Source organism: Panthera leo, chromosome C2 (assembly GCF_018350215.1).
Source record: "Panthera leo isolate Ple1 chromosome C2, P.leo_Ple1_pat1.1, whole genome shotgun sequence".
NCBI lineage: Eukaryota > Metazoa > Chordata > Mammalia > Carnivora > Felidae > Panthera > Panthera leo.
In genome coordinates, this window is record NC_056687.1 from 131,645,396 (window position 1) to 131,669,353 (window position 23,958).

At 40.3% G+C, this 23,958-nt stretch overlaps 1 protein-coding gene across 1 annotated transcript in view; it reads right to left on the bottom strand.

Moving 5' to 3' along the window:
• Positions 1-23,958, bottom strand: part of COL6A6 (collagen type VI alpha 6 chain) — a 119,321-nt gene that overhangs the window by 9,293 nt on the left and 86,070 nt on the right. The window contains exons 32-35 of the mRNA XM_042903194.1: positions 23,257-23,750; positions 16,217-16,313; positions 12,279-12,950; positions 9,039-9,132 (exon numbers count right to left, since the gene is read on the bottom strand). Of these exons, the coding sequence (XP_042759128.1) occupies positions 9,039-9,132; positions 12,279-12,950; positions 16,217-16,313; positions 23,257-23,750 (1,357 nt within the window). The remainder of the gene's footprint in view (positions 1-9,038; positions 9,133-12,278; positions 12,951-16,216; positions 16,314-23,256; positions 23,751-23,958) is intronic.

A 23,958-nucleotide genomic window follows, 5' to 3' on the forward strand; every position in this document is an offset into this window, starting at 1 on the left:
ACTGAGCCACCCAAGTGCCCTCATTTTTAATTTCTTCCTCCCTTCCTTCCTTCCTTCCTCCTTCCTTCCTTCACAAGTTTACTTATTTATTTTGAGAGAGAGAGAAAAAAGAGGAAGGGGGAGAGAGAGAGAGAGAGAGAGAGAGAGAGAGAGAGAGAGAGAGAGAGAATCTCAAGCAGGCTCCACACCATCAGTGTGGATCTTCATGCGGGGCTCCGGCCCACGAATTGTAAGATTATGACCTGAGTCCAAATCAGACCCTTAACCTACTGAGCCACCCAGGTGCCCCTATGTTTAGTTTCCTGAGGAACATCCATACCATTCTCCAGAGTGGCTGCCCCAGTTTGCATTCCCACCAACAGCGCAAGAGGGTTCCCCTTTCTCCGCATCCTCAACACCTGTTGTTTCTTGTCCTGTTCATTTTAGCCATTCTGACAGGTGTGAAGTGATAGCTCATCATGGTTTTGATTTGTATTTCCCTGATGATGAGTGATATTGAGCATCTTTTCATGTGTCTGTCAGCCATCTGGATGTCTTCTTTGGAAAAGTATCTAGTCATGTCTTTTGCCCATTTCTTCACTGGATTCTTTGTTTTTTGGGTGTTGAGTTTGATAAGTTCTTTATAGATTTTGGATACTACCCCTTGTCCTGATATGTCATTTTCAAATATCTTCTCCCATTCGGAAGGTTGCCTTTTAGTTTTGTTGATTGTTTCCTTCACTATGCAGAAGCTTTTTATCTTGATGAAGCCCAATAGTTCATATTGTTTTTTTCCCTTGCCTCCAGAGATGTGTCTAGTAAGAAGTTGCTGTGGCTGAGGTCAAAGAGGTCACTGCCTAAGTTCTCCTTAGGGTTTTGATGGTTTTCTGTCTCATATTAGGTCTTTGATCCTTTTGAATTTATTTTTGTGTATGGTGTAACAAAGTGGTCTAGTTTCATTCTGCTGCATATCACCATCCAATTTTCCCAGCATTACTTGTTGAAGAGACTGTATTTTTTTGATCGCATATTTTTCACTGCTTTGTCAAAGATAAGTTGACCATATAGTTGTGGGTCCATTTCTGGGTTTTTTATTATGTTCCATTGATCTATGTGTCTGTTTTTGTGCCAGTACCATACTATCTTGACTATAGCTTTGTAATACAGCTTGAAATCAGAATTGTGATGCCTCCAGTTTTGTTTTTCTTTTTCAGGATTGCTTTGGCTACCTGCAGTCTTTTGTGGTTCCATACAAATTTTAGGATTGTTCTGGCTCTATGGAAAATGCTGGTGGTATTTTGGTAGGGACTGCATTAAATGTGTAGATTTCTTTGGGTAGCATAGACATTTTAACACAATGTTTGTTCTTCCAGTCCATGAACAAGGAATGCTTTTCCATTTTTTTGCGTTTTTTTCAATGTCTTTCTTAAGTGTTCTATAGTTTTCAGAGGATAGATATTTTACCTCTTCAGTTAGGTTTATTCTCAGGTATCTTATTGGTTTTGGTGCAATTGTAAATAGGATTCCTTGATTTCTTTTTCTGCTGCTTTGTTACTGGTGTGTAGAAAGGCAACTGATTTCTGCATGTTGATTTTATATCCTGTGACTTTGCGAAATTCATGTGTTAGTTCTAGCAACTTTTTGGTGGGGTCTTTCAAGTTTCCTACACAGAGTATCATGTCATCCGCAGATAGGGAAAGTTTGACTTCTTCCCTGCTGATTTGGATGCCTTGTATTTATTTATTTATTTATTTGATTGCTGAGGCTAAGACTTACAGTACTATTGTTAAATAGTAACAGTGAGAGTGGACATCCCTATCTTGTTCGTGACCATATGGGAAAGGCTCTCAGTTTTTCCCCATTGAGGATGATATTAGCTGTGGATCTTTCAAATATGGTCTTTATGATGTTGAAGCAAGTTTCATCTATCCCTACTTTGTTGAGGGTTTTTAACAAGAATGGATGCTATATTTTGTCAAATGCTTTTTCTGTATCTATTGACAGGATCATATAGTTCTCCTTTTTTAAATTTTTATTAATGTGGTATATCACATTGATTGATTTGTGAATACTGAACCACCCCTGCAGTCCAGGAATAAATTCCACTTGATCATGGTGAATAATTCTTTTAATGTACTGTTGAATTCAATTTGCTAGCATCTTGTTGAGAATTTCTGCATCCATGTTAATCAGGGATATTACCCTGTAATTCTTTTTAGTGGCATCTTTGGTTTTGGAAGCAAGGTAATGTTGGCTTTGTAGAATCAGTTTGGCAGTTTTCCTTTTATTTATATTTTTTGGGAACAGTTTGAGAAGAATATGTATTAACTTTTTTTTAGATATCTGGTAGAATTCCCCTGGGAAGCCATCTGGCCTAGGACTCTTGCCTGTTGGGAGATTTTTAATTACTGATTCAATTTCTTTGCTGGTTATAGGTCTGTTCAAAATTTCCATTTCTTCCTGTTTCAGTTTTGGTAGTTTGTGAGTTTCTAGGAATTTGTCCATTTCTTCCAGAATTCCCAGTTTTTTGGCATATAATTTTTCATAGTATTCTCTTACAATTGTTTGTTTTTTTCTGGTGTTGTGGTCTTTCCTCTTTCATTCATGATTTTATCTATTTGGGTCCTTTCTCTTTTATTTTTTGATGAATATGGGTAGGGGTTTATCAATTTCACTAATTCTTTCAAAGAACCAGCTCTTAGTTTCAATGATATATTCTATTGGATTATTTTGTTTCTATATCATTTATTTCAGCTCTAATCTTTATTATCTCCCTTATTTGATGGCTTTAGGCTTTATTTGCTGCTTCTTTTCTAGGTCCTTTAGGAGTAAGTTTAGGTTGTGTATTTGGGACCTCTCTTGCTTCTAGGGATAGGCCGAAATTGCAATGTACTTTCCTTTTAGGACTGATTTTGCTGCATACAAAAGGTTTTTGGACTGTCACATTTTCACTTTCATTTGTTTCCATATATTTATATATATATGGAATATATATATATATATATATTTTATTTCTTCATTAATTTCCTGGTTAACCCATTCATTCTTTAGTAAGATGTTGTTTAATTTCCATATATTTGAGGGATTTCCAAGTTTTTTCCTGTGGTTGACTTCAAGATTCATAGCACTGTGATCTGAAAATATCCATGGTATGATCTCGATTTTTGTGTACTTGTTGAGGGCTGATGTGTGACCAGTATATGATCTATTCTGGAGAATGTTCCATGTGCACTTGAAAAGAATGTGTATTCTGCTTTAGGATGAAATGTTCTGGATATATGTATCTGTTAAGTCCATTCGGTCCAGTGTGTCATTCAAAGCCATTGTTTCCTTGATTTTTTGCTTAGATGATCTGTCCATTGTTGTAAGTGGGGTGTTAAAGTCCCCTACTACTGTTTTATAAGCAGTGTGTTTATGTTTGCTAGATGTATATATTTGGATGCTTCCAAGTTGGGGCAGTAAATATTTATAATCATTAGATCTTGATCGATAGACCCCTTAATTATAATACCTTTGTCATTTTTTGTTAGTCTTTGTTTTAAGATCTAGTTTGTATGATTTAAGTGTGGCGACTGTCTCTTTCTTTTAACGTCCATTAGCTGGATGGATGGTTCTCCATCCCCTCACTTTCAATCTGTAGGTGTATTTAGGTCTGAAATGAGTCTCTTATAGTAAGCTTATCGATAGATCTTGGCTTTTTATCCATTCTGATACCATATGTCTATTGATTGGAGCAGTTAGTGCACTTACATTCTGAGTGATTATTGAAAGATATGAATTTAGTGCCATTATGTAACCTGTAGAGTTGGTGTTTTTGGTGATGCTCTCTAGGCCTTTCTAGTCTTTGTTGATTTCGTTTTTTGGTTTTTTTTTCCTCCACTCAAAGAGTCACCCTTAAAATTTCAGGTAGGTCTGGTTTAGTGGTCACAAACTCCTTTAATTTTTGTCTGGGAAACTCTTTATCTCTCTATTTTGAATGACAGCCTTGCTGGATAGGGTATTTTTAACTTCATATTTTTTTTCCATTCAGCACATTGAATACATCTTGCCACTCCTTTCTGGCCTGCCAAGTTTCTGTGGACAGATCTGCTGCGAACCTGATCTGTCTTCCCTTGTAGGTTAAAGACTTTTTTCCCTGCTGCTTTCACGATTCTTTCCTTATCTGTGTATTTTGTGAATTTGACTCTGATATATCTGGCAATGGCTCACTTTTGTTGAATTTAATGGGAGCTCTCTGTGCTCCTTGGATTTTGATGTCTGTGTCCTTCCCCAGATTAGGGACATTTTCAGCTATAATTTGCACATATAAACCTTCTGCCCTTTTCTCTCTTTTCATCTTCTGGGGACTTCTATGTTATTATGGTATTTAAAAAAATTTTTTTAATGTTGGTTTTATTTGAGAGACAGAGCATGAGTGGGGGAGGGGCAGAGAGAGAGGGAAACACATAATCTGAAGCAGGCTCCAGGCTCTGAGATGTCATCCCAGAGCCCGACGCAGGGCTCAAACCCACGAACCACAAGATCATGACCTGAGCCGAAGTCAGATGCTTAACTGACTGAGCCACCCAGGAGCCCCCAGTGTTACTACGTTTTAATAAATTGCTGAGTTCCTTAAGTCTGCCTTCATGATCCCTGACTTTTGTTTCTTTTTTTCAGCTTTATTATTTTCCATAATTATATACTCTACATCGCTAACTTGCCCCTCTGCCTTGTCCACCCTTGTTTTATGGCCTCTATTTGGGTTTGCATCTTGGTTATAACATTTTTAATTTTGGCCTGACTAGATTTTAGTTCTTTTATCTCTGCAGAAAGGGATTCTCTGGTGTCTTCTATGCTTTTTCCAAGCCCAGCTAGTATCCTTACAGTTGTTTTAAATTCTAGTTCAGACATCTTACTTATATCTGCATTGACTAAATCCTTGACCGTCTTTTCTTTCTGTCCTTTATTTTGAAGTGAGTTCCTCTGTCTTGTCACTTGGGAGGAAGAAAAAAGCAATAATAATAATAATGATAGAATGAAATAAAAAACTTAAAAAATCAAATAAAGGAAGCTAGATCCTAGGTGTGTTTTGGTCTGCTTGTTAAGAGAAGCTTGATAGGAAAAGGAGAAAAAAGAAGAGAGAAACAAAAATTAAAAATAAAAAGATCAAATAAATAAAATTAAAATAAAAAATTTTGTCCTTTCTGTATCCAAGAAACAAAGAAAACAACAAAAACAAAACAGAAGCAACAACAAAAAAAACAAACAAATTAACAAAAACCTCCAAATGAGGTTTCCCCTAGAAACAGTTTCCCCTAGAGCTGAAACTTTGCAGCAGTCTATGGCCAGTAGCCTAGCTGGTGGAAAGGATTTGTGTTGGTCTTCTGGGGAGGGGCCTGCAGCTCTGATTCTCAGGTGGCTTGCCCTAGTGGAGATGTGCCTGAAAGCACAGGGTAGCCCGGGCTTGGTGTAACAGCTCCATTCTTCACTTGGTGATGCTGTTCATCTCATTGGGCTGGATCAGTGCTGGTGGGCTAATGGTAAAAACGGCTTCACCCTGCTCTCCAGTCTCCAGAGTGGGTGGTTCATGCCCTCATCGATGTGTGATCAGTCACCCCTCATATGTCCCTGGTTTTCATCACCTCCCTACCTTTCCCCTGTGTCTGAGCCATCCGCCTACTAGGCGGCGCCTCCCTCCAGAGTTTTGTCTCAGGTGCAGCTGTGTTTCAAAACCCCACACTTAAGAGACCTCTGTGGCTAGAACCCGCAGTGGTCCTCTAGGGGAGGGTCTCACCAGGCTGTGGCTGGGGCTGACTTGTCCCAGGAAATGGTCACACCAATGCACAGCGCTCAGAGTTTATGGAAAACATATAGCAGGTGCCGGGGTTTGCTGCCCTCAGCCAGCAACTTTGTTCCCATACCAGTGAGTGTGGTGGGTTGATGGCTCTCACCAGGTTTTCACCCATGGAGAGGCCGTATCACCTTTATCCAATGCCCTCCAAGCAGGGAAACCGCTTCTCCCCGCTGTGGCCCACACGGCCTGCTCGCAGGGCTCCACCCTGCTTCCTGGCTGAAGCACTGCCAGGGGCCGGCTTCTCAAACTTCAGACTCTGGGCTCTGCTGTTTGTGAAAAAACTGGTGGTATTGAAACCCTCTCTTCTCCCCCCCCCCCCCCATCACTGGTTTTGGGGAAATGTTTTCTTGTGCAGTCCCCTGGGCATGTGTTCACACTTCCTCTCTAGCTGCTTTCAGAGGGAGTGCTTTCTTAAACAAACCAGGAGTGCTGCCCTCTCTCCCCCGTCCTCCTCTCTGTGAAAACAGCTCCCTTCCTTTGGGACGCTGAGGCTCTTCTCTTCCCCAGGTCACCTTTCTGCATTATGTACTTCCCATGTTCTCTCCCTCAAATTATGCAGATTTCTGTTAATCCTCAGATCGACTGCGGAGGTGTTCAAAACGGTTTGATGTTGATCCGGCTGCATTCGAGGGATGAGACAAGCCCAGGGTCCCCTCACTACTCCAACCACCTTAGCTCCCCCTTCCATGTTTCTACCAGTATTTTTTAAAGACAGTTTTTCTAAGTTGACAAAAAGGTTCTTCCGTTACTTTAAAAGTTCTTAACAGTTTTGTGGCTTCCACTTTTGCTACTGATAACCCAGCTGCCGGCCTAATTATAGTTTCTTTGTAGATAATTTTTTCTTTCAGGCTGTTTTGTCCTTTGGCTTGGCATCTGCATTTCCTTACACGATGTCTAACTTTTGCTTTCTTTTCATTTGTTGTACCTTGTAATTTCTTCATCTTTTAATTCATGTCTTCCACAAGTTCTTAAAAATGATCATCTCTTGATATATTTGAATATTGTCTCACTAATTGTTTCTATTTTATCTGATCCCAAGAATTCCAATTTGATATAGGTTAGGTCTTTCTATTCCATTCTGTCTCTAAGCTGCTTACATTTATCTTCTCTGCACTGTGAGATTTCTTCAGCTTTATTTTCCAGTTCATTATGTTTCTCTTTAGATGTGCCTATTATTCATCCATTGGATGGATTAATTCATCCACTGAGTTTTAGAAATTATTTTTTTAACTCACAGACTATTGTAAAGAACAGAACTCCAAATAAATACTTGTCCACTTTTAACCTATTTGGTTCTCCAGATGTTACCATTTTATTTATTACTCCGTGTGTGAGTGTACACACACACACACACACACACACACACACACACACATATATGCCCATACACTCACATCTCCACAAATACACACAAACCCCATCTTCTTTCTTTTTAGGAAAATCACCTGGAAGTAGGCTGCAGACATTATACACATTACTTTCAAATACTTCAACATACCTATCTCAAGAACAAAGACATTCTCGCATACGAACCTCATACAATTACCGCACAAAGGAAATCTACACGAATCAATAATATAATCCTCAAGTTTCCCCAGTTGTCCACCAGATGTCGTTTACATAAGCTTTTTTTCTGACCTGGGATCAGTCAAGGTTCACACCATTACATTTGGCCATTTTGTCTCTTTAGTCTCTCCCATCCTAGCATAGTACCCCACTTCCCCTGGCTGCTTATGACCTTGAAACCTCTGAAAAGGCCAGGTATTCTGAAGAAAACTCCACATTCTGGAATTGTCTAGAGGTTTCTTTATTATGAGACTTGGGTCAAACCTTCCCTGCAAGAATCTCACACAGGTGATGTAGCTCCCCCTGCATCACCTCAGGAGGCACATAAGTCAAATTTTGGTTACAGTGGGTATTGCCAGATCTCACCATGTACATGGACATTTCCTTTTTTTTTTGTAATTAATAAGTTAGTAATGTGTGAATGGCTCTGGGACACTCTGAAATAGCTTGTTGCCAAACAACCTGTCACCCCATGTTTTTAGCATTCCTTGATTCTTGTTTGACTCAGTTACTATATTGGAGATAACAAACTGGTGATTTTTTAATTCTATCATTTTCTTCTACATTTACTAGCAGCACATTCGATAAAAAAGAACTTTTACTATCCTCCTCCATTTTGGGGTCTCTATATAGACTTGTGGATTTTATTTTATTTTATTTTATTTTGTTTTATTTTATTTTCTTACTTACTTACTGAGAGAGCATGCGCATGTGCACCAGTGTGTACGAGCAGGGGAGGGGCAAAGGGAGAGAGAGAATCTTAAGCAGGCCCATTCTCAGAGTGAGCCTGAGGCACAGCTCAATCTCACGACCATGAGATCATCACCTGAACAGAAATCAAGAGTTGGACACTCAACTGACTGAGCCACCCAGGCCCCCCTAGACTTGTGGATTTTAAAAACTCATTGTTATAATCCATTACCATTATTCTTTTTGATGTCAAACTGTCCAAAATTGGACCATTGGGAATCTTTTCAAGGTTGCTCCTTTGTCCTTTTCACGACACCGCTAGTTTTTGACTACTTCCTTGCTTTCTGGCATTATAAATATTTGAGGGACACACTGTACTTTCCCTGCTACTGCCTAGAATTAGCTGCTTATCTAAGAAACCATGGCTTCTTTGAGTGGGGAATGGTATTTAGAAACCAATATCCAGTCATTAGGTATGCTCATGGCCACTAAAGTGTCGCATTGTTTTTTTTTAATTTTTTTATGTTTATTTATTTTTGAGAGAGAGAGAGCATGAGCAGGGGAGGGGAAGATAGAGAGGGAGACACAGAATCCGGAGCAGGCTCCGGGCTCTGAGATGTCAGCACAGAGCTTGACGTGGGGCCCGAACCCACGAACCATGTGATCCTGACCTGAGTCAAAGTCAGATGCTCAAACGACTGAGCCACTGAGGCACCCCTCTCATTGGTTGTTTTATTTCAACATTTAGATTTTCCACTTTTAAAAATCGCTTGTTTTTCAGATCAACCTGGTCATTTTTGATTACCTCTTATTTCCTCAAATTATATTTTAATATCATGTAGCAATAGATTTTATCCAAATGGAATGGGGGAGGAGAAAGAGGAAGAAAAGGAAGAGGAAGAAACTATAGAGAATGAGGAGAAAAAAGGAGGGCACATTCATTCATCAAGTTCTATCAAGCTGAAAATACCTTTGCAACTGCTGTGGGGGCTGCTTCAGATCTGTAGAGCTGAATCTATTGCACTTCATTTTGAAGTTTATTGGTGGATATTTGTTGATTGCACCTAGGAAGAGAAAAATCTGTGATGAGTCTCTTATTCATGGTTATTGACATTACAGCAAACTGTTCTGTATGCAAAGCATCACTTCACCTTTGCAATATTCATAAAAGGAAGATACCAACTAAGGGGGCCATATGAGATGAAAGCAAGTTTCTCAGGGGAGTCTCTAAAACTGGGTTTAGAAAATACATCTCTGCTGAATTTATAGGTGGAGCATTCAACTTACTTTCCAATAGATGCCTTTAGCTGCCAAAGTTGGTCAAACACTAGAGGAGATATTATGAGCCAGTCCTAAAAGTCTGGTCTCTAATTAGCATGAACTAGTCAGAATAGTTATTTTTTATTTGCTCCTTTGCAATATCAAAATGCAAAGGGAAAGGGATATTCCCTTTATAGTTTCTGTATCATTAACAGTAACAATAGTGCCATCTTGGGTTTAATTCATTAGTGGTTCACTTCATTTGGAGGTATATTAATTTTTTATAATAACAAAGCATGCCTCTGCCCACACAATTTAAACATTTTTTAAAAATTTATTTTGAGAGAGAGAAAGAGAGAGTGAGCACGCATGAGCATGCCAATGGGGGAGGGGCAGAGAGAGAGGGACAGAGAGAATCTCAAGCAGGCTCCATGCTGTCAGTGCATGACCCGATGCAGGGCCTGATCTCATGAACTGTGAGGTCATGACCTGAGCCAAAATCAAAAGTCGGATGCTTAACTGACTGAGCCACCCAGGTGCCCCACACAATTTAAACATCTAGGAGCCATTTTTGATGGGACACTTAAAAAAGTGTATTATTTATTTCCTTGCAGCATTAAATTCAACAGACCTGGTAAACAATTCAATTTCTTCCTTGGTGATCAAGGGTTATTCTAAGTAGCAAGTTTGTCCTGGGTTGTGATACAGCACTGTCTCTAAAGCTGCTGTTGCAGACTGGACTGTGTGATTCTAGACTGAATGGCACAAGGCTATGATCTTTCTCCTCTTGTGCATCTGATTTTTTATCTTAGTTCTAAGCATCAGGTTGTTTAGCAATTTTGTTTCTCTTAGAAAATTTAAATCTGATGTGGACTGTGCTTGATGGCTACCTCTGTCACTGCATTAAGTAAGAGTCAGAAAGGGAGCCGCACTAGCTTCTCCAGGAGGGCAGTTACGGTGTCTGTTATGGTCGGTCGCTCCTTGGTAGGCTCCAAGTGGCCTGTGAGTGGCTCCGAGTAGGTACCTGATAAATATGTGTTGATGTTGAAGGAGTATGAATCCGTGGACTTGCGGTAAGATTATGTTAAAGCCTGTTTCAATTTCTACTTTTACTGCTATATTTTATTTTATTTTTTTTTTAATTTTTTTTTTCAACGTTTTTTTATTTATTTTTGGACAGAGAGAGACAGCGCATGAACGGGGGAGGGGCAGAGAGAGAGGGAGACACAGAATCGGAAACAGGCTCCAGGCTCCGAGCCATCAGCCCAGAGCCTGACTCGGGGCTCGAACTCACAGACCGTGAGATCGTGACCTGGCTGAAGTCGGACGCTTAACCGACTGCGCCACCCAGGCGCCCCGATTTACTGCTATATTTTAAAAATGGGTGGTTTCTAGACACTGAAGTTCTAGGAAAGTGGTGTATAATTGTGTCACAGTAGTGGCTTTCTGAAAGCACTTTACAGATCTTTCCCCTCCCCAAGTAATTCTTCTTAAAATATCTCTTCTCCTTTACCTAGGTGGTAATGGGGTATTGTCGTTTATTTAATTATACAGCCTGGCTAATTCCCGTGAAACACCACAAAGAATTTTGGGGGACTGAGGAAAGAAATTTCATCTTAAATGGTCTTGCAATTTTTTGCCTCATAAAGAGTTTTTTGTTTGTTTGTTTGTTTGTTTGTTTACAAGATTCTCAGTCTTCTGATGTTTTCTTTGGCTTTACCCTTACAAATGCCTTGTAATTACTTTTTCAGAAGGATCCCCAGGCCCATTTCCCCCCTTTCTGTTCTCTAGCTTCTGTTTCTGATTCCTATTCCAAAACACATCCACATAAATTTTGTCCTGGGAGACTGCTTCTCCAGTGCTTCTCGAACCATAATGTGCATATGAATCACCTGACGATTTGATAAAAATGTACATTCTGGTTCAGAATGTCTAGAGTAGGGTCTGAAGTTCTGCATTTTTCACCAGCTCCCAGGTAATGCTGATAATGTAGGTCCTAGACTCACATTTGGAGAAGCACAGGACTAGAGGACACAACGTCAGTACCGCCACCAATTTCCCAAGGTTCCTCATGCCTCACCTATATGGGACTAGACAGTCTTTGCAACCTTAACTTGTCTCATTGTGTAATGTCAGTGACAAGTTCGAGACACAATCAGAATCTCCCTGAAGCTACACTGGGGGGTGTTCTTCAGCCTGTGTGTTCATTTTTCTTTATCTGAACTCTAAGGGTTCATTCACCATGAAAATGTCCAGAAATCTGATTGAGTACTTTTCAACCTCCAGAGCCATTAGGACATGGCTTCTTATTACCCATTCCATCGCATACAAAGTGAACTGCATAGTTTCAAGGCAAAATTATTCCAAGAAATACAGCCCATGTTTCCTTTTTATAGGCACCAGTTACACTAATAGCTGGCATCATAAAAAGTCATTAACAAGGCTGAGAAAGTTTTGCAAGGATGCATGTTTCACTCTGGCAGGTAAAATGGTATCTCCTAATACCTCAAACCTCTGCCTTTGGAACTTGTCAAACAGCAAAGTCGAGAATTGTTCAATTATTCTTTGGCTCTTGCGTTCGGTGTGTTAACTGATGAAGCTTTCCATTGAAGGGCAGTGTGTTAATGTTACATGGCAGGGATTTCTACCTTATAGCTAAAGTCCAGGCTGTGACTATATTGCTCTGTGCAGACAGATGTGTGAGCAGCTGCTTGTTATGATTGCTTCTCCATGGGAACCAGAGGCATAAAAAAGATGAGCCAGAAAATTCAATGCTAGAAATCAGAGGTTTCCTCCCTCTACCACCCATCATTACCAATTTTCCTTTCTGACCTTGCAGTGCCCTTGAAGACAGAGGTTTCCAGGAATACATGTCAGTTCATCAACCCTTCTTTTGGGAATACCAAATATACTTGTAATGTGTAAAAAAAGAACAGATTTTATGACTTACGCCTGATTGAGTTTACAAAGGATCTCACAAACTTCACACTGTATCTGTGGTCAGGTTTATGAATTCGGCCAAGCTGGACCAAGTGGTGATCCAAAGGATAGCTGGCTAAATCTTCCAGTTCCTTGTCATTCCAAGCGGGGCCAAGGGAAAACACAAATAGGGCATAACCTTGACATTTGGCTCTCAAGGATTCTTTCTTTAAGGTTTCCCTGTCCAAGTGACTGGTTTCCCCAGCAGATATCACAAATATGACTTTGTTTCTTCTCATATTGGGTGTATTTAAAAAGATATTGTCCAGGGTCCACTGTAAGGCATGACCAATGAAAGCGTCTCCGTTTAGTTGTTGAACTGATTCTTCCAAGTGCCTCTTCATGAGGCGTTTACTGTTGTAGGTGGTAAGGTTGAACTCCGTTCTAACAGGACTCTTCTGAGTGTTGGGGAGGAAGTTGGGGGGAGCATGGCTTAATAGGGCCACCCGGTCTCCAGTGACAGAGGTCTCAGGCTCGGAGGTGATCTCAAAGTGATCTAACAGTGCTCCCAAAAAGTGTCTTATGTCTTCAAATTCAGCACTTCCCACGTGGCGGGAGCTGTCCAGAAGGAAAGCAGCATCCACGTACGACTGCACAGGGGGTAGTCTGGCTTGATCGCAAAAAGCATCCGGCTTGCATATATCTGCAGACCAAAAGCCACGTAAGGTTACTAAAACAGACTGGACAGAAAAGATAGCATCTTAAATATTTTAACATTTGGGAACTACATAATCTTTGATATTAAAATAGTTACTAAATACCTTTGATATCAACAACAGAAGATTTCCTAGTACATAGTTGGCATCTATATTTAAAAGGTACAGATTTTATACCCAGCCGGTGTCTTGAATTCCATTCACTAAGGCAGTTTACTTTTAAAACTGAGGCTGCTTTGGACAGAAGCTTAATCTTGGCTGTATTTTAAGTTTATAAAGATTGAAGTAGACAGCTTATCTCATATAAGAGTATACCTTATCATAACATAAAAGCTAATGATCTCTCTAGATAGACAAGATACAGGTTAAACCAATGGCCCTTATCATTATTCTCACACTGTTCTACAATGAAAAGTAGTCTGCTCAAAAAGAGTGCAAAAAAGCAATGAATCTTTTACTTCAATTTAAATAAAGGTTTGTAATTCAAAGTCTATCTGGGTGTGGACATTAAGGACAAAGTTGGAGCTCACGTTTGTATCTCCATTGTGCTCATTAGTTGAGAGCTCAATACATGTGTGTTAAATGAAAATAAATACTGCGTATTAATGGACTTTCATAAAATATGGGGCCATTTTAATACATATGTATATCTCATTTAAAAAAGAACGTGTAGTAATAAAAGCAGAGAGTGAATTTCATTGAATCTGAACACAATGAATATTCAGAGGAATAAAAACAGATTTGGAAGTGGAAGGATCTTAGAGGTCACCTAGTCTCGTTATACAGAAGAGACTGGGGGTAAGAGGGTACAATCGTTCTGCCAAACAATACCCTAATGGTTCGAGAAGTTCCTACATATGAAATCAGGGTTTATTGTGAGAGACAAGGCCATGTGGTGTGGCAGCAGCAGGGAGGCCCCTTGGCCTGAGAGCCAGGATGTCTTACTGTGCCCAGTAGCAAACATGCTGTGTGTCCCTACCCCAAGTCACCACTGGGCTTCAATTCTGCACACTTGGGTGGGTCATATTTGTCCAAAGAACCCTTCCAGGGATGACCTCTGCAATCCTGAGGTTTTCAGTAATAGTAGACGGTTAAGGATGAGAATGCCTCTTTGAAAACTCAACAGAAGAAAGAGAAACGGAATAACCAGCATGTGGACAGCTGGCACTTAGAAATAGGTCCGGGGCACGAATCAAAGCAGTCAGATGAAAGGTTAATAACCAGAATGCAGATCCTTGGGGACGTAGCAAACTTCCTAACTTCAGTCTTGCTCACAGTCTCCATAAAGATGTGGCTTTGCACAAGTTATGTTACCCTTACTGAAATTCAGTAAAATTTTACGACCACGTTTAACGGTCAGATGACAGAACAGTCACCCGTGTGCAAGGCCGTTTCTAAAATCAGAGACAGCAGGCTGTCCATTTGCTCAATTTTGTGGGGGTTTTTAATTGCAGGAAACTACAGCCAAAATATCTTCGCTTATATGCCTAGGAGACAAAACAAGGATTTGAGCCAAGAAATGGGGCCAAAACCTATCTCCAGTCACACATGTACAACTTCTGGCTGTGCACTATATCAGCACACGTGGTAACTGACATGTCTGAAAGCTCGGCCGAGAGCTGGGGCGGGAGGCCTCTCCCCACAGCACAATTAGCACTGCGGCTGCATTGAGTAGGAAGCCAGTGCCTGGCCAACCCCGTGCCAGAGGGAGAGAGGGAGGGAGAAGAGAAGAGAAGAAGAAAGCCGGAGAGTGAGGGGGGGAGGGAAAGAGAGGGAGGGAGAAAGGAGGGAGAGCAGGAAAGGGTGAGAAAGGGAGGGGAGAGAGGGAGAAAATGGAGGGAGAAGGGGAGAGAGAGGGGGATGGCGGGGGCAGAGGGAGAGAAGACAAGAGGGAGGAGGGGGAGGGAAGGGAAAGACACTAATGAGTAGAGAGAAACAGAGGGGAAGACAGAAACAGAGGTGTGTGTGAAGAAGTTCCACTTCTCACTCAGAGTTACCTCCACACTGTGAGGTCATTTATATGGAAGCATTATTAACATGTCATTGACACACATAGAGGAGGAGAGGAACGAAGCATTTTCTTCAAGGCCAAATACCAAGTACCGGGGAGAATAACGGGATCTCTGCTACTCATCAATGGCAGCGTGGTGAAGCCATCTTTCTTGGGTCTCCTCTGGCTCTGCTTCCCTGGGCAAATGATCTCACCTCTCTAAGACTCATTTTCCTTATCTGTAAAATGTAGATAGTAGTAGTTCAAATGTCTCAGGGTGCTCATAAGGATGGGATGAAACAACGAAAAGAGTGCTTGGAACAGGGGCGCCTGGGTGGCTCAGTCAGTTAAGCGGCCGACTTCGGCTCAGGTCATGATCTCGCGGTCCGTGAGTTTGAGCCCTGCGTCGGGCTCTGTGCTGACGGCTCAGAGCCTGGAGCCTGTTTCACATTCTGTGTCTCCCTCTCTCTGACCCTCCCCCATTCATGCTCTGTCTCTCCCTGTCTCAAAAATAAATAAAACATTAAAAAAATATTAAAAAAAAAAAAGAGTGCTTGGCACAGAAGAAGCACAACAGCTTCAGTATCAACCATCGTCAGCACCGCCACCAACGTTACACAAAGCAATAAAAACAGTGCACAGCTCACAATAAATGTCTGGTAACTGTCACAAATCACACCCACCGGGGATGGCAGCGGCTTCCACGGTCTTCCTAATTATCAGTGCACTCAAATTATGAGCACACTCACCTACAGGCCTAGCCACTGGCCACTTCTCTAGCTGGGCCTGCAGACTGAGCATAAAACACAACAACGGATAAACCAGCATGGCAACTCACTTTGATGCCTCTTTGCAATGAGAAATGCACAGATTTGTACTCGTTTCCACTTATACTGTAAAGCATTTCTTTGGGGTTGTGAATGTTTGAGATTTAGAAGACACGTAAATTTACTTCATAGCATGAAAAACTTGGCAATGAGACAGGTTGAGTTTTTCTAAAAATCACTCCTGTTTCTGGGAAGCTGCACAAGTGGAGAGGCCTGGAATGCAGTTCTCCTACTCCGATACGTGGGAGGAGACCCTGCTCGCTGGGGTTCCATCTGCGGACAATGCAGCAAGAGGAGGTGAGCGCAGAGCCCCAGGGAAATTTTGCCGAGGCCACTCGCATCCCTGCTGCTGCCAAGTTTCAGCCACTCGCGCGCCAACGGTGACTCAATGTGCTTAACAGGCCTGATCAAATTATGTTCTCTCTGTGGGTCTTACCATAGCAGAAAGTGCACCGCTGGAGTCTCTCTAACGTTGGCGTGTAGTCGGTCCCGGATGGAACCATTATAACTTGGAATGTGCCAGTGTCATCAATCTGCAAGAAGCAGAAGCAAGAGAAAGAACAGCTTAGTGGGCGGGCCTGCAAGAACCTCCCGGCATTGTTCAGAGCACTGAGATCTTTTGAGTGAAATCACAGAATGCACTTTACAACTGCCTCTGCATTCTCATTAATGAGCCAGGCGTGGAAGCTGGTGTTGCAGACCCAGTTCCACATCCAGGCAGCTCTCCTCTGAACCCCTTCCAATTTAGTCCCATTGTCAGTAACCTCCCTGGGGAGTTTGAGACTGGAGAGCAGGGAGAAAATAAGGAGGCTTCAAATAATGAAGAATAATTAGCTTGTCAGTTAACCGATTCACAGATCCATTGACAGCTGAGGGGAAAGTATGGGTACAGTCGTATCTAATGCCTGAGAGATGGGAAAGCCGTTTCCCTACTCTTTCTCAGGGAAGTTTCCTGCCCATACTTTATCCACGAAGGTAGCACCTTGCCAGCCATGGTTAAGTCGGGGAGACTCCATCGCTCTGCAGAGCAGACTGCACCAGGGATGGGCCTCTGAGCCAATCAGATCCATCCTCTCAGGCATTTGGAAGTGGGGCCCTGAGAGCAGCGAGTCCCCCTCTATGTTGGTGGCAAACGCTAACAGAGCTGTAGGCCGGCCATGTTCTATCTGAGGAGCGATGGGAAGGAAATGAGGGAAGTGGGCAAGAGGAAAGGAAGTGGCGCTCTCCCCGAGGCTTAGCTTTGTTTCTGCCCATCTTTTATTCTGCGTAGAAGGGATGGAGAAATCTGTGCTCACCAGAATTCCTCCCTAGAAGTTAGAATTCTTTATGGGCAAGTCAAATTTCACCGGAAGTAAGAGGCGGTTGCCAAGCACATTTAGAGGGAAAACCTTCATGGCAAAACAAAGCTGAGACTGAGGTTTTCCCGCTAAAAAAAAAAAATGGCCTTCCATTTCAGAAGGGAGGACTAGCTCATCACTCAGCTTGATACCATTATGAGAAATTTCCAAAAGGGAGGGCACAGTCCATGTGCTAAGGATTGCAGGCCTATCATTGCATGTTATCAGAGCATCTGCTTCCAAGTCCTGCTGCATGTGCCTGCACGGGTCCCAAATTTCACACTGGACTGCTGAACTCTCAGACAAATCAAGATTTAGAAAAGCCATGATAATTATGAACAAACTAGCGTTTTAAAAGATGGCCCCCAAGTAAAAATTCATTGCCACTAAATTGTTGAGTTCTGTTCTTAAAATAATAAATAACAGTTCAAGTGTAGGGAGGTACATCTGAACAGATCAGACAGAAGAAAGAAAAAGAGGGCAAAGGAGAAGTAGTAACATAATTTCCTTTCTGTAACACCAGGTAATGGTACTGGGTTCTCACAAACTTGTATACATGCCTCCATTTTTAGCTTTTCTACACAACCCTGTTTAGCTCCATCCTCTAAAGGTAGCTCCATGAGGGTGAATCTTCTGGTTTTCCATTTTACTCTTATATCTCTGTAGGGTAGGATAGCACCTGGTATATAGGAGCTGCTCACTAAGCATCTGCCAAATGAATGACCCCTGGCCACAATTCTGACTTCTGTTTGCATCTCTAATTCTTTGTCTACTCAAGAGGTGTTTGGAGCTAATGCTGCTCATATTTAGGTGGCTCATTGTCAAGAATCTGAACTTCATTGGCGCTCTTTTGAGATAAATTCCTTCAAGATAGGAGCAAAGATGGGGTGCCTGGGTGGCTTAGTTGGCTGAGTGTCTAAATTTGGCTCAGGTCATGATCTCACAGTTCATGAGTTAGAGCTCTGCATTGGGCTTGCTGCTGTTAGTATGGAGCCTGCTTCAGATCCTCTGTCCCCCTTCTCCCTGTTCCCATCCCGTTTGCTCTCTCTCTCTCAAAAAAAAAAAAAAAAAAAAGATTCTCTCTGCCCTTCTCCCCTGCTAGTACTCTCTCTCTTTCTAAACAAAAAAGAAAAGAAAGGAGAAAAGAGTCTGTAGGTGATTTGGGTAGGAACTCTGAGTGAGATTAATACTCAATATAAAAACAAGCCAACCAAGTCTATTTTCTCAAGTTACATACTGTGCACCTACCTTTGAGTAGGTGGTGGAATTGTGTTTATTTAAGTTTATATCACAAGTACTATCAATTACTCGTGTTAGGATATTATCTCATGTTTTGTGACTAGATAAAGCCAAGGAATTAAGAGATACAAATTTAACCATAAAATAAATAAATCATGGGATGTAAAATACAACATAGAAGATAAACAATAATATTGTGGTAACTTTGTATGATGACAGATACTACACTTGCCATGGTGAACATTTTGTTCTATATATATATATATATATATATATATATATATATATATATATATATTGAATCACTATGTTGTACACTATGTTGTACAACCTGAAACTAAAATAATGTTAATATCAATTGTATATAAAAATTAAAAAATTAAAAAAAAATTTTAACTATAAAGATGCCTGAAAAAAGGAGACACAGTAATCTCCAATTTCCAACAAACCAAGAACAGCATATGACTTCTAAACTTTTCAAAAGTAGAAAGTAACCTTTTCTCCAAAACATTATATGACAGCATTTGCATAAATATTAATACTGTTGCTATAGGACTTTCTTTTCTTTTCTTTTTTTGGGGGTGGGGGTGGGGGAGGGGAACAACCAAAGGCAAGCCTTTTAGCAGTTACTTTCCTAGATTACTGGGAACCAAAATCTAAACTCTACAGCTTTATGCAAGTACATAATAAAGTTCAGATACTAATGAGTCTTTCCAATGTGTAGAATAGTTTTTAAATCTTTTAACAGACAAACTTACAATCATGTGCAAAATGATATAAAAAAGAGTTGGTAGCCATAATAACATAGCTTTGGCATATAATATTTCATAGGTGAATGAGAAACAAAGGACAAGTAATAACTGACACCACAGAAATACAAAGGATTAGAAGAGAAAACTATGAAAAATTATGTGCCAATAAATTGGTCAAACTAGAAGAAATGAATAAATTTCTAGAAACATACAACCTTCCAAAAGTGAATGAAGAAGAAAGGGGAAATCTAAACAGTCTACCTACTAGTAACCAAACTGAATCAGTAATCAAAAAGCTCCCCAAGAAGAATAGTCCAGAACCAGACTGATTCACAGGTGAATTCTACCAAATATTCAAAGAAGAGTTAATATCTATTCTCCTCAAGTTATTCTAAAAACAGAAGAGGAAGGAAAGCTTCCAAATATATTTCCTGACACCAAAACCAGACAAAGACATCACAAAAAAAAAGAAGAAAAAAAGAACACTATATGCTAATATCTATGATAAACATACACACAAAAATCATCAACAAAATATTATCAAACTACATTCAGGAAAAAAAAAAGGGAGCTTACCAAAAGCAAAACAGAAAATCAGACAAAAAATTAATGGAGGGGTGCCTGGGTGGCTCAGTTGGCTGGGCATCTGACTCTTGGTTTCAGCTGAGGTCATGATCTCACCATTTGTGGGTTACAGCCCTGTGTTGGGCTCTGCACTGGATATTATCTCACTGACAGCTTGAAACCTGCTTGGAATTCTCTCTCTGTTCTACATCTCTCAAAATAAATAAACATTTACAAAATTAAAAAAAAAAACAAAACCAAGACGTTAAAAAAAAAAATCACTCACCATGCACAATCAAGTAGAATTTATTCCAGGGACACAAAGATGGTTCAGCATTTGCAAATCAATGTATCACATTAATAAAACAAAGGATAAAATTATATGATCATCTCAATAGATGCAGAAAAAGCATTTGACAAAATTTAACATCTGTTCATGGCAAAAACTCTCAACAAAGCAGGTTTAGAGGAAACATACCTCAACGTAATAAAGGCTATATATAAAAACCCCACAGCTAACATCATACTCAATGATGAAAACCTGAGAGCATTTCTGCTAACAGAAACAAGACAAGGATGTCCATTCTCACCACTTTTTATTCAACATAGTACTACAAGTCCTAGCCACAGCAATCAGACAAGAAGAAGGAATAAAAGGCATCCAAATTGGTAAGGAAGAAATAAAACTGTCACTATTGGTAGATGACATGATACCATATACAGAAATCTTAAAGACCTCACCAAAAAACTACTGGAATTGTTAAGTGAATTCAGTAAGGTCACAAATACAAAGTCAATGTACAGAAGTATGTTACATTTCTATACACCAATAATGAAGCAACAGAAAGAAATTAAGAAACCAATCCCATTTACAACTGCACCAAAAAGAATAAAATATCTAGGAATAAACTTAACCTAGGAGATGAAAGACTTATACCCTGAAAACTACACAACACTGATGAAAGAAATTGAAGATGACACAAAATGTAAAGACATTCCATGCTCATGGACTGGAAGAACAAATATTGTTGAAATGTCCACACTACCAAAAGCAATCTACAGATTCAATGCAATATCCATCAAAATACCAACAGCATTTTTGGGGCACTTGGGTGGCTCAATCGGTTAAGCATCTGACTCTTGATTTCCACTCAGGTCATGGTCTTGTGGTTCATGAGTTCGTGACTTACATCAGGTTCTGTGTCAACAGTGTGGAACCTGCTTGGGATTCTCTCTCTCCCTCTCTGTCCCTACCTGCCTCTCTCTCAAATAAATAAATAATTTTAAAAAAATTAAATAAAAATACCAACATCATTTTTCACAGAACTAGAACAAATAATCTTAAAATTTGTATGGAACTACGAAAGACCCCAAACAGCCAAAACAATCTTGAAAAAGAAAAACAAAGCTGGAGGTATCACAATACCAGATTTCAAGTTATACTGAAAAACTATCATAATCAACACAGTATGGTACTGGCACAAAAACAGACATTTAGATCAATGGAATGGGACAGAGAGCCCAGAAACATACCCATGATTATATGGTCAGTTAATCTTTGATGAAAGAAGAATATGCAATGGGAAAAAGTCTCTTCAACAAATGATGTTAGGAAAACCGGACAGCAACATACAAAAAAGAATGAAACTGGACCACTTTCTTACACCATACCCAAAAATAAACTCAAAATGGATCGAGGACCTAAAGGTGAGACTTGAAACCATAAAAATCCTAGAAAAGAGGATAGTCAGTAATTTCTCTGACATTGCCATGTATTCTTTTTTTCTGGATATGTCTCCTGAGTCAAGGGAAGCAAAAGCTAAAATAAACTATTGAGAGTACATCAAAATAAGAAACTTCATCACAGTAAAGGAAGCAATCAACAAAACTAAAAGGGGACCTACTGAATGAGAGAAGTTATTTGCAAATGACATATTTGATAAAGGATTAGTTTCCAAAATATATTAAACAACTGATACAACTCGACACCCCCCAAAACAAAGAATCCAATTCAAAATGGCCAGAAGACATGAACAGACATTTCTCCAAAGAAGACATCCAGGTGGCCAGCAGACACATGAAAATATCACACATCAGCAGGGAAATTCAAGTCAAAACTACAATGAGATATCACCTCACACCTGTCAGAATGGCTACACCCAAACCTTAAGAAACAACGAGTGTTGGCAAGGATGTGTGGAAAAAGGAACTCTTGTGCATTGTTGGTGGGAATGTGAACTGGTGCAGTCACTGTGGAAAACAGTATGGAGGTTCCTCAGAAAGTTAAAAATAGAACTACCCTACAATACAGTAATCAAACTACTGGGTATTTACCCAAAGAATATGAAATCACTAATTCAAAGCGATGCATGCACCAGTATGTTAACTGCAGCATAATAATGCCAATTTATGGAAGCAGGCCAAGTATCCATTGATAGATGAATGGGTAAAGAAGATATGGTATATATATACAATGGAATATTATTCAGCCATGAAAAGAATGAAATCTTGCCATTTGCAACATGGATGGAGCTGGAGATTATAATGCTAAGCAAAATACATCAGTCAGGGAAAGACAAATGCCGTATGATCTCACTCATGCTTGTAATCTAAGAAACAAAAACAAACAAACCAAGGACAAGAGACAAACTAAAAAGAGACTCCTAACTATAGAGAACCAACCGGTGGTTTCCAGAGGAGAAGGGTGGGGAGATGGGAGAAATGAGCGAAGGGGATTAAGAACACACTTACGATGAGCACTGAATAATGTGTAGAATTGTTGAATCACTGTCTTGTACATCTGAAACTAATATACCACCGTATGTTAACTATCTTGGAATTACAATAAAAAACTTAGTAAAAAAAAAATAAGTTCACATCACAACAAATGATTTTATAATTATGTATGGTGAAATGTTAACTAGGTTTACTCTGGTTATCTTTTCACAATATACACAAATATTAAATCATTATGTTGCACACCTATTAGCTAATATGTTGTATGTCAATTTACCTCAACAAAGGTCCTCTTAATCCCAAGTGGTTTATTTAGGAATGTCACACAGTAAGATTTTAATTCCCAACCTAAGAAGCTATAATCACTAGGATGGCTTTTCTTTCATATAATTGGGATATTTATGATTGGTGAAGTTATAAAATCGCTCAATTGGTTTTCATGGTACAGCAACTGTTGTTACTCTGGCCACATAAGTGACATCAATGAATGTTTACTGGCCTTCCTGATTGAGTAGCTTTACACCCAGCGGCAACTCAGAATTTCTTGGAGAAGCACTAGAATAGCAAACCTGGGTCCAAATCGTGACACTGTCACGTCTTAGCCATGTGAACCTGGGCATACAGATTTAGCCTCTCCTGGCAGTTTTCTCCTTGATGAAACGGGAATAGCAAGGATACCTATGTCATACATACTACTTGTGAAAATTAAACAGGATAATGCATACAAGGGGCTTAGCACGTTCCTGGTACATAGAAATAAATAGTATAGCTCAATACTTTTTTACGGAGGCTTCTGAATTTAGGCAAAAAAAAAAAAAAAAGTTATGTGAAAGGCTTAACCATCTCACCGCAAATGCACGCTTGATGGAGGGCACGTTGCTGAAAGCGATCACGACCGGAATGATGTCAAGGGCACCGAACTCCATAGTGGCCGCGGCAATGGTCTGGGGATCAGTAGACTGACCGCTGCTGAAGAAGGTGGCGATCCTTCGGGTGTGCGCCCCTGGCAGCGTTCGCTTGAAGACATTCCTGGAGATAAACCTCATTGCTTTGCCGATCTCCCTGCTGTCTGAGGACCTCTCGTAAGGAATAGCTTCAATCTTTCTGAGGAGCTGGCTCTTCTTGTAGGCGTCTGAGAAGCGGATGAGGTGACGGGCGTGGGAGCTGTAGGTGAGGACGGCGATGCGCGCGCCCACCGGGCAGCTGTTCTCCCGGACCCTGACGCCCCTCACCAGGGATGACATCAGCTCCTTCATGCGCTCAAACTCCTGCCTGGTGACATCCCGGGATTGGTCCAAGGCAAACACCAATTCGGTGGGATGCACGGGGCATTCTGGTTTTCCTAAGAGGCAAGAACATGTTCCTTACATAGCATGCTTAGTTAAAGAAAAATACAGAGAGAGCAAAGAAATTTTAAATGTTAAATACATAAATATTTAAACATTAAATAAGCATTAAATGCTAAAATGAGCAGCTGAAATACTAAATATTTTCATCTTGAATAAAAATGCTATTTTAAAAACTGAATTTGCCCTTCTAAATACAGCGCA